The sequence below is a fragment of the Canis aureus genome, chromosome 2, assembly GCF_053574225.1.
Source record: "Canis aureus isolate CA01 chromosome 2, VMU_Caureus_v.1.0, whole genome shotgun sequence".
Classification (NCBI taxonomy): domain Eukaryota; kingdom Metazoa; phylum Chordata; class Mammalia; order Carnivora; family Canidae; genus Canis; species Canis aureus.
In genome coordinates, this window is record NC_135612.1 from 54,275,401 (window position 1) to 54,293,580 (window position 18,180).

The 18,180-nt window shown below is 40.7% G+C and overlaps 1 protein-coding gene across 6 annotated transcripts in view; it reads right to left on the reverse strand.

Moving 5' to 3' along the window:
- Positions 1 to 18,180, reverse strand: part of BLM (BLM RecQ like helicase) — a 100,361-nt gene that overhangs the window by 32,794 nt on the left and 49,387 nt on the right. For all 6 annotated transcript variants that reach the window (XM_077872373.1, XM_077872353.1, XM_077872363.1 and 3 more), the window contains 5 exons: positions 17,426 to 17,544; positions 16,444 to 16,557; positions 13,651 to 13,749; positions 13,299 to 13,447; positions 1,749 to 1,855 (listed from right to left, as the gene is read on the reverse strand). In XM_077872373.1, coding sequence (XP_077728499.1) covers positions 1,749 to 1,855; positions 13,299 to 13,447; positions 13,651 to 13,749; positions 16,444 to 16,557; positions 17,426 to 17,544 — 588 coding nt within the window. The remainder of the gene's footprint in view (positions 1 to 1,748; positions 1,856 to 13,298; positions 13,448 to 13,650; positions 13,750 to 16,443; positions 16,558 to 17,425; positions 17,545 to 18,180) is intronic.

Genomic DNA, 18,180 nt, shown 5'->3' on the forward strand with positions numbered 1-18,180 from the left:
ATTTATGTATGATAGTCACAGAGAGAGAGAGAGAGAGAGAGGCAGAGACTCAGGCAGAGGGAGAAGCAGGCCCCATGCACCGGGAGCCCGATGTGGGATTCGATCCCGGGTCTCCAGGATCGCGCCCCGGGTCAAAGCCAGGCGCTAAACCGCTGCACCACCCAGGGATCCCCATTTATTTGTTCATGAGACACACAGAGAGAGGCAGAGACATAGGCAAGAGGGAGGAGCAGGCTCCCTGCGGGGAGCCCGATGTGGGACTTGATCCCAGGACCCCGGGATCACAACCTGAGCCAAAGGTAGACAGTTAACTACTGAGCCACCCAGGCATCCTGATATGCTGAAACTTTTAAGTGACCTCTAAGTTTAAAAAATAAAACACGAAAATGCTCAAGATATAAAACAGGTTAAGGGTTGAAAAACTATACACAGAAGCTAATGGAAAAATGCACACAGCAACTGCTGGAAGGAAATGAACCCCCAAATGGTAATGGTGACTTGTCTTGAGGTAAGGTTTATCTTTTGCTTCTTTCTTCTTGTTACTTTCTCAGTTTTCTTCAGTAAGCACATGTTATATGTATTGTTTTGAAAAATCACAAAACAAGGGATGCCTGGGTGGCTCAGCAGTTAAGCTTCTGCCTTTGGCTCAGGGCATGATCCTGGAATCCTGAGATCCAGTCCTACATTGGGCTTCCTGCATGGAGCCTGCTTCTCTCTCTGCCTGTGTCTCTGCCTTTCTCTCTTTCTGGGTCTCTCATGAATAAATAAATAAAATCTTAAAAAAAATCATAAAACGAAAGGTATGAGATTTGTCTGCTCTCCATGGCAAAGTCAAGGTTATAGACACACACACTGCCTATGTTCTTCACTGCCTGAGAAAAGGAGGCCTAGAAGGGAGATTATGAATGACTTCTTGGTCTATCCCTGTATCATTTGATTTGTTCAAAAAAATACATATAGGACTTTTTAAGGATTTTTTTTTTAAGATTTATTTACTTACTTATTCATGAGAAACACACAGATAGATAGAGAGAGAGAGAGAGAGAGAGAGGCAGAGACACAGACAGAGGGAGAAGCAGGCTCCATGCAGGGAGCCCGATGTGGGACTTGATTCCGGGTCTCCAAGATCACATCCGGGGCTGCAGGCGGCGCTTAACCGCTGCGCCACCGGGGCTGCCCCAAGGATTTTTTTTTTAAAGTGATCGCTACACCCAATGTGGGGGCTCGAACTCATGATCCCCGAGATCAAGAGTCACACGCTCCACTGATAGAGCCAGCCAGGTGCCCCACAAACATGTGTACTGGTTTTTTAAAAATCAAAGAGAGGTGGCTAACAGAAACAATTTTCTATGGGGAAGTAGAAAAAGGGTTACATGGAAAACCACCATGCATTTCAGGATCTCATTCCAGTTAACAGAACTTAGAGGCAGACACTCTTGGGAGAAGACCCTAACCCAGACAGCGGTATAATTCCTACCAACAGAAACCAGGGGAGATACACTGAAACCACAAATCATAACACGGGTGTGTAGGAGGGAGTATTTCATACACTTTTTCTTAGGGTTTATTGTTACTAAACGCAATTTTATAATTTCTAGGATTCAGAGAGTTGCAGTATTCTATTCTATAAATAGCTAGTTAGTGCTATTATAACGAGAAAAGAAATGTTTAATATGCACGTTTATTCTATTGTGATACTGAAACGACATTTATTACTTCTAGACAGTTTGTCACATGGCTGTACTCACGTGGGTGATACTTTCTGATCCATTCTAAGCAATCAAATGCCACCTTCTTGGGTTTTTTTGGTAACACGTAGTATTTCAGATTATGTCTGTTAAAGCTCATGCTAAACCTAGAAGTCCCAAACATAAAATTCTGTTATTATGAGAAAGTATAGTTTCAGTCACCTTCACACATTAAACACAGATTTTGCATTCTGCAAACCTAATTATCAAGCTGTCTTAAGCTGAATATGGTCCCTGGCAGCTTAGGTAAGAGAACCATGGGAGGGAAGTCAGGTGAAGGGTCCACAGATAGAGGGAGTAAATGTCTGTAGGCCGAGGTGTACAAAAGACAGGTGAGTTGGGAGCCCAGTCGCCAGGATGAGGTTGATTACAAGCAGAGGCCGATAAAACATTACTTAAAACATTAAGAAAATCAGAGAATGGTGTTTTTTTTTTTTTTTTTTACACCACCAATGTTCTCAAATTTTGACTGCATCCATGAAGAGTTGATTGTAGGGCAGCAGCAGGAGCTGACGCCCTACGCATCAGGGATCCCTGTCCTGTGGTCTGCGCCCCAGAGAGCAGGTCTGTCTCCCCTTTCGCTGGTCCTTTGTTCTCCGCCCACTTCCACCCTCCTGCTTCCTCAGTGAGCTTTTCTCTATTCTCTCCTCTCCTGTATTTCAGTCTCTTCCTTTTGCCTGAGTATGTTCTAGGGCCACCAATCCTAAAAACAGAAGCTCCTCTGGATCCTTACATTCCACTGCATCTGGCACCTCACCTCTTTCTTTTCCCTCCAACGGCAAGTTTCTCAGAAGACACTTATGCCCCCAACCAACCATATGTCCAATTTCAATTCTTGGCACCTCCATTTCCGGTTTTTGCCATCACCATTCTACTCAAATTGTTCTAGCTAAGCTTTTAAAACCAAAGAAATGGGACTCCTAGGTGGCTCAGCGGTTGAGCATCTGCCTTTGGCTCAGGGCGTGGTCTTCGAGTTCTGTGATCCAGTCCCACATTGGGCTCCCTGCATGGAGCCTTCTTCTCCCTCTGCCTGTGTCTCTGTCTCTCTGTCATGAATGAATAAATAAAATCTTAAAAAAGAAAAACAAAAAACTAAAGGAAGGTGAGAGGATTGTGCCTGGGTCCCCCCACTTCACCAGGTTCCAACATCTCTATAGGAAGAAGGTAACAAAAAAAAAAAAAAAAAAAAAAAGGAAGAAGGTAACACTGCAGAACAGTTAGGGTTAGAGCATAAAGACAAGTCAGTGCCCATGCTGATGGAAGAAAAGAGACTGTAACTCTAACAACTTGTGGTTAAGGAAGACACCTAGTACAGGGAGTGGGGATTGGAGGGAAGGATGATGGTGAATAAAACCACTGGCTTTCTGTCTTTGTATCTAAATCCAAGCTGGTTGGGCCCAAGTTTTGTTGCCAGTGGTAGGATACACTTATTTGGCTTTAGGGTGAAAGAATGCCTTGCATGTGGAGGGCAGCCATATTCCTGAATGGACTTCTATGTAGGTAAGGCGGCCATGCAACGGGCAGCGGTCTCCCCACTGTGTGCACTGTGCCCACTGGTCTTTATTCAGACCTCACTCTCTCTGACCTCTCCAGCACTCCACGTAGTTGGCTGTCCTCACAGAAAACCCCTCACAGCAGCTACAAGTTCACAGTCCATGGACTTGCCCTCCCCCCCCGCACTTGCTCCTCTGAGTTGTCTCATTTTCTTTTATTTTTTTAAAATATTTTATTTATTCATGAGACACACACAGAGAAAGGCAGAGGGAGAAGCAGGCTCCCTGTGGGGAGCCCGATGTGGGACTCGATCCCAGGACTTCGGGATCATGCCCTGAGCCGAAGGCAGAACCTCAACCACTAAGCCTCCCAGATGCCCCTGTCTCTTCTTCCTTTGCTTACTCCTTAAGTGGGGACTACTTAAGTGTTCAGTGCTCCTCTTCTCCCTCATGTTGCTTTCTTCAGAGACCTCACTCCCCGCTTTAAGCACCACCTAGTGCCATCCCCACATGCCCCAATTTCTGCTATTGTCCACCTTAGACCTTATAGTTCTGAACTACAGTCCAACTTCTTTTTAAAATCAGCGGCTTGAAACTGGGGTACACACAACACGGGTTCTCAAAGACTTTTTCTTTTAAAGATTTATTTATTCATTCATAAGAGAGGCAGAGACACAGAGGGTGAATCAGGCTCCCCAAGGGGAGCCCGATGTGGGACTTGATCCCGGGACTCCAGGATCATGCCCTGGGCCGAAGGCAGACACTCAACCACTGAGCCACCCAGGCGTCCCATCAAAGACTTTCTAAAGGTACAGAAGCAAAGACAACTATAAAGGAATCAATTTGCAGATCTTTCATCTTCACGTGTACTTTCTTCCAGAAGACTGATCTGGGTGTACCTGCAGTCCAGACATCCTGCTCGTGACCTCTGCCCTGCCTTTCCCTTTTAAAACGGTCTCCTCACTTCCTAAAAATAAACAAATCCTACTTTTCACCCATACTGAACCTCACGATCACACATTCGTCTGGCAATAAAAACCTCCAGGGCACTGTGCAGAACAAATGCAATATAGTATGGGTGCAGCTGAAACTTTATTTTTATTTATTTATTTATTTTTTAAGAGAGAGAAGGGGACTCCCTGGCTGGCTCAGTTGGTTAAAGGTCCAAGTCTTGATTTTGGCTGAGGCCAAGATCTTAGGGGTGTGGGGTTGAGCCCTGCATCAGGCTCTGTGCTCAGCATGGAGTCTGCTCAACTGACTGAGCCACCCAAGCACCCCTGAAACTTTCTTTAATCAAAGTACTAGAAACCCTGGGTAGAGCTCCATACCTTGTAAGGGTTTTGCATATTTATGCTAAGAATAAAGTGTGACATGAGGAATGAAGTACATTGGCCCTTGTTGGGATATTCTGATTTCAGACACACAGAGAGCAAAGTGGTGGGGGTAGAGATGATTTTTATCATATGATGTTGCTTCTTGTATTGCCATTATCTCAGGATGCCTTGCTTCTGAGAGTCTTGAGACATCTGTTAATCAATACTTTGAAACCATCCCTCTTATGCTATTTATAGCACAGAACACTGAGAGCTCTCTTCTAGGGCTGGAAATGGCAGAAGAACATGTAATGGATTGTGACAAGAAAAGGCAACAGGTAAAAAGACTGATATATCTATGGACTATTTCGATCATTCTAAATTATTTACAACCACTGCTCTAGCAAAGAAACCACAGTCTTGACAGAATGATGTCATAACAAGAACGGCCCAGGTATACAAACAATGTAGACTATCTGAGTTAATTTGGGCTTTAGTTGGGAATGGTGTATGAGTCTCCCTACCCATATGAATGCTAAAATGACTATAGACAAGAATTGCCTTGTTACCTTTTATTACATTTTACACTATGCTTTAATTTCAGAATAATGTTTTATGAATAAAAAAAAAGTTTGGGCCAAAAAAGAGACAATAGCAAGTGTAGGTGGCATCAGAACCCATGACACTGCAGATGGGAATGGGAAACAGTATGGCTCCTTTGGAAAACAGCCTGGTAGTTCTGCAAAAGGTTAAAAATAGAGTCACCCTGTAAGTGCACACTTCCACTCCTGGGTGCATGCCCATGAGAAAGGAAGACAGAGGTTCACACAAAAACCTGTCTGTGAACACAGAGTTTAGCATTAGTCATAAGAGCCAAAAATGGAAACAACCCTGATATTCACCAACAGATAAAATGGGCCACACCCATACAATGGAATATTATTCAGCAATAAACTTTGAAAACATCATGTTAAAGAAGCCAGTTATAGAAGACCAAGGATAGAATGATTTTATTTATATGAGATATCCAAAATAGGCAAATCTAGAAACAGAAGGTAGATAGATTAGTGGTTGCTGTGGGTGGACAGGGGAGTGGGGGAGGGAATGACTATTAGTGGACGTGGTGTTTTTGCAAGGTGATAAAGATGCTGTAAAATTGATTATGGTGATGGTTGTATAACTGTACTAAAACCACTGAATTGTACATTTTGCTTTTTTTAAAAATTAAAAAAAAAAAAAGTCTCAAGTGAGACAGAAAGAGCATAAGCAGGGGGAGGGGCAGAGGGAGAAGCAGAAGCAGGCTGCCCAGTGAGCAGGGAGCCCAACGCAGGGCTCAATCCGAGGGCCCCAGGATCACAACCTGAGCCAAAGGCAGATGCTTAACTGACTGAGCCACCCACATACCCTGGACTGTATACTTTAAATAGATGAACTGTATGATATGTGGATTTTATCTCAATAAAGCAGTTACCAAAAGCTGGCACATAATCTGAAAAATTTTTAATATTTGTGATGTAATTGAAAAAACTTAGAAATACTAATTAACTTAGTCAACGGATTACTAAAAATAAAATGACATGAGATTAGGAAATAAAGTTACCAATTCCAAACTCAATTAAAATGAAAACAGGTGTCTCTACTGCAGAAGGACAGCTAACCTCCAGCACATGGGCCACTGAGTAAAAGTAGCTTGTACACAACTTGCTGTGATGGGAACATTAATGGTTCCTTAGGGTTTGTCTTACTTGGCCTGTTGGAAAATGGGATGTTTGGAATTACCAAGTATTCTAGTCAGAGACAGGTCCCATCAACCAATGAATGCATAAACAAACATGGAATGCCCATTCCATGGAAGATTACTCAGTCATAACAAGGAACTACATACTGATGCATGCGGCAACATGGACGAACCATGAAAACACTTGGCTAGGGGAAAGACAATGGGTACACATGAGGTGGGGAGCATGGGAAATGACTGCTAATGAGTACTAGGTTTATTTTCGGGGTGATGAAAATGTTCTATGCTTAGACTTGGGGGATGGCTACATAACTGTGAAAATACAAAAACCCCACTAAATTCTAACCTTTATTTTATTTTTTTTTTTTAATTTTTATTTATTTATGATAGTCACAGAGAGAGAGAGAGAGGCGCAGAGACCAGGCAGAGGGAGAAGCAGGCTCCATGCACCGGGAGCCCGATGTGGGATTCGATCCCGAGTCTCCAGGATCGCGCACTGGGCCAAAGGCAGGCGCCAAACCGCTGCGCCACCCAGGGATCCCCAATTCTAACCTTTAAATGGGTGAATTTTATGATGTGTCAATTATCACTCTCTCTTATTATTATCATTTTTTTTTAAGGAGGCTCTGCCTAACATTAGGCTTGAACTCATGACCCAGAGATCAAGGGTCTCATGCTCTACTAAGTCAGCCAGGTGCCCCCACTATATTTCAATAAAGTTTTCATTTTTTTTTAAATTTTATTTATTTATGATAGTCACACACAGATAGAGAGAGAGGGGCAGAGACACAGGCAGAGGGAGAAGCAGGCTCCATGCACCGGGAGCCCGACGTGGGATTCGATCCCGGGTCTCCAGGATCGCGCCCTGGGCCAAAGGCAGGCGCCAAACCGCTGCGCCACCCAGGGATCCCAAGTTTTCATTTTTTAAAAAAAGTTTGAGATTCCACTGTATCTTCACTAAGAGAATACTATATCAGCTGACATTAACATGGCATCTATGATTAGGTCCAGGGTGTCAAACTCATGTCATTTTAAGTGATGTGTTAGGAAACGGAATCAATTTGTGCTCAGCTCTTGTTGTTTTTGAAACTGAGATAGTTGTCATGGGGATGTGTACTAAACAGTTTATATGAACTGAGAAACAAAGTCAGAGTTTTCCTTTTAAAAATGAAAGTAAGTTTAATTTAGGTGATGGGTTTGGCACTGAATACTAGCTTTGCCAACCAGATTAGATAGTAGTCACATCCCAGCATTTGAAAGTACTAAATGGTAGCCACAAAAATTGGATGAAACTATCATTTAAAAGCATATCCCACAATAAAAATACCTGTCAAAAATATATTAGAAAAAATGTACTAAAACTAACAGCATTTTGGTTTCCCAACTCTTCCAAATATAATGGATATAAGATTCATTTCAGTGCAAGAGGAACAAGAGTATTTATTTACTTTGGCGGGGGAGACAGAGGAAGTGGGAGAGAGAATCTCAAGCAGACTCCACACCCAATGCAGAGCCTGACTTGGGGTTCAATCTCACAACCCTGCAATCATGAACTGAGCCAAAACCAAGAGTTGGCCACTAACCAAACTGAGCCCCAGGAACAAGACTATTTAATAGTCATTAGATAAGTCTTGGTATTTTTTATAGTATGCTTCCCAGAAAAAATAAAGTGAGTAATGATCTGACTTATTTTGCCAGTTAGATTGTTACAATACTTTGCTTTCCACAAAATTTAAAGAACCTAAGTTGAGTCGTCAGTTGACAGATCATTAAAAATAATTTTTATGACATATTATGTAATTTTGGCATATATGTCAGAAAAATTCAAATAATTGAGTGTTACTGCTCTAATAAAATGCTTTCCATTCCCATCTACATGTGTATGTGAGCAATGGTTCTCAATGCTTACATCTGTAAAAATAAGAAATATGAACCAACTTGATTTGTCCATGGATGTATCAGCTAATTGAAAAGTCCTATCTCATTAAATTACACATTCCCAATCAAAATATAGGCTTAAATTTTTAAAAAGATAATTAAACTATTTCAATCAGTAATATATTACTAATGATTATAGTAATTCAATCTGGAAAAAAATTTTGGTATGGGAAATTCAAAAACAACTTTTAATTTATATACACAGATTTTTTTCATATTTTTCTTATAGGTAAGTATGATATAGTAAGTAATAAGACTTCAAGCATAAAAATATATTACCCTAGGATAAAAATCTGTGGGGAAACTGAAAGAGAAATAGGAGTTCAAAGAGAAAAAGGAAAGATATAATAAAATATCTGTTAAATATTTTTTAAAGATTTTATTTATTTATTTATTCATGAGAGGCACAGAGACAGAGCGAGGCAGAGATCCAGGCAGAGGGAGAAGCAGGCTCCAAGCAGGGAGCCCGATGTGGGACTCGATCCGGGTCTCCAGGATCACACCCTGGGCTGAAGGCGGCGCTAAACTTCTGAGCCACTGGGGCTGCCCAAGATATATATAAAGATTTTAGTTGTTTATTCATCAGAGACAGAAAGAGAGAGGCAGAGACATAGGCAGAGGGAGAAGCAGGCTCCATGCAGGGAACCCAATGTGGGACTCGATCCCGGAACTCCGAGGATCACACCCTGGGCAGAAGGCAGGCGCTCAACCATTGAGCCACCCAGGTGTCCCTGTTAAAGACATTTTTGAATGTCTAATGATATTTAAAGTTAAAAAAATTTTTTTTAAAGTCAAATTTTTTTTTTAAATTTTTTTTTTATTTTTATTTATTTATGATAGTCACAGAGAGAGAGAGAGAGAGAGAGAGAGAGAGAGAGGCAGAGACACAGGCAGAGGGAGAAGCAGGCTCCATGCACTGGGAGCCCGACGTGGGATTCGATCCCGGGTCTCCAGGATCGCGCCCTGGGCCAAAGGCAGGCGCCAAACCGCTGCGCCACCCAGGGATCCCTAAAGTTAAAATTTTTTAATGTGTTTTTTAAGTGAGTGAAAGTAGATACAAAATTACTATTATATTTATATTCTACTGGATACATTTAAAAGGGCTAGGTTAAAGATTTAATTTAAAAGCATTATTTACAACAGACTACATTCTCTTATTTAAAATTCATGTTGAAAAATTTTTGGTGTCAAGTTAGAAATATATAGGTGATACAGTTTTCTAAAATTCTTTCAGGAGGCCCATAAAACCAAAGAAAGTACTAAGGGGCACCTGGGTGGCTCAGTTGAATGTCTGCCTTTGGCTCAGGTCATGATCCTGGAGTCCTGAGATTGAGCTCTGCCTCGTGCTTCCTGCTCAGAAGGGGGTCTGCTTCTCCCTCTTCCCCCTGCTCATGTTCTCTCTCTTGGTCTCTCTCAAATAAATAAAATCTTAAAAGAAAGAAAGTATGAAGACTGAGGTCATGACTTTCTCCACTCATTCCTTAACCCCCACCCCAACCACAGATCTAAAAATCAAATTCATTACCCACCCCTTCACCTCTTCTCCCCTCCTGCATGTCACCTGCACCAGAAACTAGTATAAACTTTACAATGTCTGTCTTTCTTACTCCATCAGTTGTTAGTCTTCCTGATTCAGCTGTGTCTTCCCTCAAACTGGTCCCCTGGGTCCTCTTCTGCTGTTGCCAGCACTGTCACCTCTCTTCTAGAATGCTACAATGGGGTTTCCAGGGGCCATTTGGCCTCTGATCCCTTGTTCGTCTGCTCCATCTTCGGTTCCACTGCCAGGGTGATTATTCTATCCTAAGGTTCAGCTCAAGCCATTTTCCAGGTCAAGTTGCCCAAAGAATGAATTCCAAACACCATACCACCACAAAACGCAAGATCCCCATGATGGGGTGTTAAGCCCTCCCAGGTCTCTCCTCTTATCCCATGTATTATTCTCCATTCCTTGGATCCCGCTTGTACTCTGATACCTGAAACTTCAGCCCTGAATTCTCCCTCTCTGCCTGTGGAAGCACCATTCTCATCACTTCACACCCACTAGGACAGGTATAATAAAAGATGTCCTGTAACACGTGTTGATGTGGACAGGGAGCAACCATAGCCCTCACACACTGCTGGAGCTCTGTGGTCTGCCATGGCTGCTGCACGGATGCCCCAGAGAAACAAAAACACACACCCACAACTTAAGACACCAAGGCCCGTAGTAGTCTTCATAATAACAGCGGCCACAAAATGGAAACAACTGAAATATCTACCATATGATAAATGAAAAAATGTAGAGAGCACACGTGTGATGGAATAGTTTTTGTCAGTAGGACAGAAAGCAGTACTGACAGGAACCAACACATGGATGAACCCTGAACACATGAAGCTGCGTGAGAGGCCAGTCACAGAGGCCACTTTCCGCAAAATGCTGTTTCTATGAAATGTCCAGCTTAGGCAAAAATCTATAAAGACACAAAATAGATCAGTGGTTGTCTAGGGCTAGGGATATGGGGAATAGTGGGAACTGACTGCTGATGGGTATGGAGTTTCTTTCAAGGGAGACAGATATGTTCTAAAATTAGATATGGTGGGGGTGCACAACTCTGTGAATAAATAAAAAAAAATCATAGCATTGCATACTTAAATAGGTGACTCTTAAAGTATGTAAATGGTATCTCAGTACAGCTGCTGACAACAAAGACTCCTCATCCTACCAAGCCCGCTTCCTTTATAAAAGCCCATCCGACCCCTCCTCATTAACAACTGGTTGTTATTTTGGGTTAGACTCACTCTTGCCTTCCTGAGTTCCTGCAGTCATAATTTACATCTCTAATTAATACGTACTTCATCCTGCAATTTATTAAGAAGTACTTAAAGGGTTCTAAAACCAGACTGTCTGGGTTTAAGTCCTCCCTCCGGCACTCGCGAGGCCTATGACCTTGTGCAAGTTATTTCTCTGTGCCTTCGTTTCCTCATCCAAAAGTGAGGAAAGTAGGAGTACTAAGCTCATGAGCCTTTTGTGTGGATAAATGAGTTCATACACATAAACTGTCAAGAATAGCGCCTGGCCCATTGAATAGGCTAAATATGTAACTAGTAGCTCTCATTATTGTTTTGGGATATTATTGATGTATCAAGTGTCTACGTGTCTGCCTTTTCCTTCTCAGTTTATATTTTAAGGTCCTAAGGAAAAGAAATAAAGTCTCTATTTTATTATTATCTATCCTATTTTCCAAAGAAGAACATTACCACACACTAGCTGTAGAAGAGGAGCATGGGGGTGCTGTGGCTCCAACCCTAGGGAGACCTGCCTTCTCCGGGGTCATGATACAGCAGCAGTTGGGTATGTTTAATTGAAGCAAGGGCCTACTGGCAAAAAAGATCAGGAAAAAATGTACCAGAAAGTGTTTGTTAAAATCTTTTTACTTCCACTAAGAGATTTAAACTCTCCCAAATATAGAAGTACCAAATATATTAAGGAATCAACAGACTTGCCCAAATTTTCATATTTTACCCACATTTACCAAAATTCCTCCATATGTTCCATTTATTCATTCTTACTGAGTGCCAATTATGCACAGGGCGCCACATGCTAGACTCAGGAAATGTACAATCTATTGCTTTTCCAGGCTGATCTCCTCACACGACCAGGAAAAGATATTAAAGGTGTCTATCTCTATATGCATATGTGCAATGTTTACGCAAACAAAAATGACAAATTCTGTACTTATAAAAAGTTATTCAAAAGGTGAAGTGAATTCATACAATTTCTTTTAACTATGTGCATTTGGCAATTAATATTACTGGCCTAGAAGATGAGCAGACTGCATCTGGCATAAATTTGATGGAAAAAAGCTAAAAACACTGCCTATTAAAAAAAAGAAAGGCTTTCACAGATCAATGTAGTACTTATAGCAGTGAATTTCTGGCAGGTAGGTTACTCACTAGAACCTAAAGCATAATATGACACCTTAGATATGTTGTCATGTACATCAATTATGGAAGCAAAATCTCTCCCCACCCCCAAATTCTACAAAAACACCCTTTCTCAAGTGAGATTAAAGTAAGATATTCCATTCCAAATTTTGTGATTTCACACAAAAAATTCTGAGGACTCTAAAGTTCATGTGCTGGAGAATGCCAGTTTAATCTGCAAAGGTCCCTGCAGCTGTCTTAACCTCATGGTCCCCCATATCCTTCATATGGTGCTTTTGGTTCTTCCCTAAGCTGCTGAGGGATGCTGCTGTTTTTATTGACCACAATATTTAGAGAGCCATCTTACTGTCTTTATTTCCAAATGAGCAAAAGGTGTGCTTTAAAAATTCACCCCAATATACCGGTCATTCCTTCAAGCATTCCTCAAACTCAAAGCACCCACTAATAAATTAGAAGGGACAAGTATTTTTAACCTTGGCACACAGCAGCTGTTAAGTAAATATTTGCTGAGTGAATGAACCTATCAGAGAATGCACCTGTCTCTACAGACTCATGCAGAGGTATGAAACAATCCAGTACAACCTAGATATGTGGGGATTTTTTTTTATAGTAGTTTCTATTGTAATTATGGATTTGGTGGCAATGAAAAGCACCTCTGCTTTTGAGATGAAAACAAAGCATAAAAACTGTAAAACATAGTTCCTGGATTGTTTTCAATATCCTGGATATAAGTGGAACTTCAGGGAAAATGACAAAATAGGGTCATCTGTGTATTTCCTGATGTATATCCTAGGATGTATGGGAACCAGGATAGATAAATAAAAGCTAATTTACTACAGGGACCATTCTAGAGTTAACAGGTACAGCACACACTTTATCTCTACTTCCAAAATAGGTATTTGGATAGAGTTTGAATTTCAGTAAGTAAAAAGCCCTCAGGCCTTGGTTCCCAAATTTTGCTGCACGCTGGAATCATTTGGGGGTTTTTAAAAACATAATGGCTCCCAGCCCCCCAAATTCTTGTCTAATTGACAGAGTGCAATCTGTGCACTGGGATTTTAAAGCTCAGTACACGATTCTACTGTGTGGCAATCTGGGAACCACTGCCCCAGGGTTTTTAAATTCAGGACTTTGAGCAACTTACACCTGAGGCTGGAGGATCTTCAGCTGAGTGAGGATGTCCTTCTGTACCCTGGGATTAGCTGTGGCAGTAAGGGCCATCACTGGAACAGAGGGAAACTTCTGGCGAAGCATATTCATTCTTTTATAATCTTGGCGAAAATCATGTCCCCACTAGTTGGAAAAAAAAAATAACGCCTTTCAGACTATTTGGATCTTCCTACATAAAAAGGAAGCATATACTGCATATACTGCTCACTGTATTGAGAAACATTTTATTCTTCAGTGAGCTAGGATAATTCATTGTTTTTCCTCTATTCTGAAAAGACATATACTGTTGGTAGTATATATTCATTGTCACATAAACCAGTGTTTACCTGACTGACACAATGCGCTTCATCAATGACAAAACGTGCCAGGAGCTTCCTCTCATACAGATTCTCCAGAGTGGAAAGCAGTCTATTACTTGCACAGACCTAGACCAGAGATGTATTCATTAGAGATCTGAAAATATTTAAACACCACAGCACCTTAAGGACTCTGCTGTCTTTAGTTCCACTACAACTTCAGCTGTATTAAAACCTCCACATAAAATGAGTTATTTCAATGTATGAAGAAAATTAGCAGAATAGAGAATTGCAAATGAAACCTTCTAGAATATTCACCCACATTTAGCAAGCAGTTGTGTATTAGGTCAGTGGTTCTAAAACTTTTTTCCTGCCTCAATATGCCTGAGGTTCACCACGTTTACACTGGTAACAGGGTTACAGGTTTAGGTTGTCGGCATGCATGTTGTTTTGGGGGGCGGGGGGGTACGCACATACACACATGTATGTATATATGTATGTGTTTCATGATTCTGTCTGTGACAGGGTCTAGAAGCAATGATATCCCAGTAGAAATGACAACATCTGGCATCCATGTCTTGACAGGGACACGTCAACAGGATACAGAAGCAGTGTGATGGAGCTCTCCCACTGGCCAAATCTAGGACAATTAGAACATCCACATAAACAATGAGAGTGGATTATAGCCCCCTGATAAATTAAGAACCCATGATTTCATGTTGGTATAAATAAATATGTAGGTAAAAGGGAAAGCTCTTCCTTACAGGAGAATGCTGGCTAAGTTAGAAAACTCTTCATTTGGCATCCATTACAGAAATCACTGACAGGGAGTCATCAATGGATGATAAAAACTCTTTTGGGTCAAAGTCTGATGAGTAACAGGATATTTATACAATCTCAAGAGTACTCCACAGCAGGATACCCACTAATTACAAAAGCAAAAGATTTAGGTTTATTTTTGTAATTACCAATTGCAACAACACAAAAGAAGTCATTTTATAGTGGAGAATCTGGCAGACACCACCTCAACCAGTGATCAAAGTTAACACCACCAACAAAAGGATAAACAGACATCAAGTGCATCCCAATCTGATGCACTGAAAACAATTGTCACCTCTATGATATTCCTGCCAAAATGAGTAACATAAATCTCATCGTGAGGAAACAGAAGATACATTTAAACTGAGGGACAGGCCTCAAAGCAACTGGCCTTCACTCTTCACAACTGTCAAAATCATGAAGGACAGAGAGAAACTTTAAAGAGACATGACAACCGAATGCAATCTAGGATTTTCTTTTGCAGTAAAGGACATTACTGGGACAACTATAAAGACTATAATAATAATAATGTTTACAGATTAAGTCATTGTATCAATAAACATTTTTTCATTTTAATGATTGTCCTGAGGTTATGATGCAAGAGAATTTGTTTTTAGGAAACGCATGGTGAAGTGTTTAGGGTTGAAAGGGTTATCATGTCTACAACCTACTCTCAAATATTTTAGGAAAAAGGCAGAGAGAGGGAAAGGACAATAAAGCAATTATAGTAAAATGTTACCACTTAGGGTTTCTGGGTAAAAGTTATACAGGAATCCTTGTACTATATTGTGTATCAGAAATTATGTCAAAAATTTAAAAATATTATGTATTCTAGTGGGCTTTTATGAGATAATAGAAAAATATATTGGTCTCTGCTTTCAGTTCCTGGCACAAGTTCTTGAAACCCTTGTAATTTGCTAAGTGATAAGAGTAGAAGCATCCCTCACTCCAATATCTGTCTCTGACCCCATCCCTGACGCAGGGATCCTAAATCCCTTCTAAATTCTTAAGTGATAGGAGCACTGGGAGTGTCTTTTGTTCTAGTACAGTGACTCTGGGTGGGGGCCACTCACCAGACAGACCGAGCCATGATCAGAAACTTGGAATTTTCAGTAGCACTCCATCCTCTTGAGTGGGGAGAGGGGCTGGACATGATCATGCCTATGTGAGGAGGCTACTATAAATTCTCAACAGTAGGAGGTTTGGTGAGCTTCCATTGTGGATGGTTATGCATCCCAGCACCACCGGAACAGAAGCTCCTGTGTTTTGGACCCCCTCCCCCCAAGTCCCTACACTGTGTGTCTCTCATCTGGCTGTTCATCTGCATCATCTGTCATGTCCTTTAATAAACTGGTAAATGTTAAGTGTTTCCCTGAGTTTTGTGGGCTGCTCTAGCACATTAATCAAACCCGAGGAGGGGATCACCGGAATCTCTGCTTTGTTAGCCAAATCCAACAGAAGTTATGGGTGCCTGGGGACCTTCTAGTTGCTACCGGCATCTAAAAGAGGGTGGGAATCATCTTGTGGGACTGAGCCCTTCACCTGGGGGGACCCAATGCTCTCTCTGTGTAGACACTGTCAGAGCCGTGTTAAATTGTAGGACTCTCTGCTGTAGGACTCTCTGGTCACAGAGAGCTGCTTAGAATAAGGAAAAAATGTCCACACCTTTGGTCACCAGGAGTAAAATACTCCATGTGATGGTAAAGGAGAGAGACATCGGAAGGGAAGCCTGGGTTCTTCCCTACTCAGGAGACAGAACTGGGTTGTTTTTCTAACACAGCTTTAATATTTTTATTTATTTCATTACTTTTTAAAGATTTTATTTATTCATGACAGACACACAGAGAGAGGTAGAGACACAGGCAGAGAGAGAAGCAGGCTCCCAGTGTGAGACTCCATCCCAGGACCTCGGGATCACGACCTGAGCCAAAGGCAGCCACTCAACCACTGAGCCATCCAGGTGCCCCTAATATCATATTTTAAAATAATGGTATCAATACGAACCTTCTCTGGAGTAACATATAGAAGTTTTATAATTGGGTCTTTCTTGGATAATTGCAGGTAAATACTTGTTGCTTCCGAGTCAGTCTTATCACCTGTCAGATATGTAGCTGGAATCTAAGTACAAAAGTCATAAACATAAGCATATATTTATCTTTAGGTTCTATATATACTTTATAAGTTTCATATCAAACCTGGGTCAAAGGAAAGCTAATGTCAATGCGGTGAAAGTAAATAATTAGCACATATTAAAAAAAACCCAAAACTTTTCTTAGCCATAACTTAGAATATTCCCATTGTTTATTTCCTTCTCTTTTTTCTTCTCTTTTCTTTACTGCCATTGCTTTTCACATCTGTAAGTAAGATAAATATGAATTCAGTGCCCAAGAGAGTCACATCCTAATGCACAGCTCATTTTTGTTTAGGCAAATGTATCTCCAGTGCGTTAAAGCATGAGGACGATGAGAGGGCCATAGCATCAGGAATAGCTGAACACTGGTGATTGGCGCTGCACACACACATTCTTTGGCAGAAAAATCAAACTGGCGGTCTTGTTGAGGGGTGGTGGCTCACGACTTCGAATATATGTGGGGTTTGGTAGAATACATTTTATACTTTCTTAACCTCAGCCGGAGGAAAAAGGACACATGTGTGGGTGTGCTCATGTGTATTTTAAGATATTATATGCTGATCTTGCAGTAATAGAAATCCTTTCACATTAATAAAAGAAATGTACATCAGCAAAATACAGGTTAAAAGTTCTTGATAAGATACATTTTTCTAGAATAAAATTAGACTGAACTGAGAAGGTTATCTGTACTAGAATTTTCAACGACTTGTACAACTTACTCAAACTGCTGTGCTTGATTCTTCTAATTTATGAACTACTTAATAAAAAATGTTACCCAGAGTACTGAAATATAATTACTTTTATGTCTTTATTAGTATTTTTAATTATAATTGGTAGTGTTTTGTTTCAACTTACATCCAAGGAAGTCAGCTTTTGGACTTGATCTACTATAAGTGATCTCAAAGGAGAAATGACAATAGTGACACCAGGAGAGACACAGGCAGGGAGCTGGTAACACAGACTCTTACCACCTCCTGAAAGGACAAAAAACAAAAACAAAAAACTACCTGTCAGGTTCTATCTTGTGAGCATGAAGGCAGAAGTTACAAACTAAATCATACAGTAATATTTAAAAGTAAGAGAACACCAAGTGACATTCCCTATGGTGCCAATAATTTGCCACACTGGAATAAGCCAAAATATTTAGACAATTTAAATGTGTGAAATTTATCTTTTAGGAGATCTTATGTAGGTATACATGAATGCAAAAACAGGAATCAGGGCAGGAAACTTAAATGCAATAGAAGTGCTTTAAAAAGCTACTTGGGAAATCCAAGTGCAGTATGAGGGATATTCTATCACAGTATTAGGGTGAAAATAATTACCTTGTATAATATTTAATTTTAAAGAGTTAAAATGTTATAAAACATACATCACTTAAGACTGTAGTGAACATGGTTTAATATTTCTTTGATGATCCAGAAAGCACTTTTAGGATCTCACTTTTTTAAACCATTAATATGAACCTTTCAACGCTGAATATCCGCACTTTGACTCCCTGTACTCTTATCAGTAAGAAAATATTCCCAATCTTCCTTTGAGATAGAAGATGTAGAGAACTAACAGAAGATGAAGAGAAAGTCATTCTGAGATGCATCCCCATTTCTCTG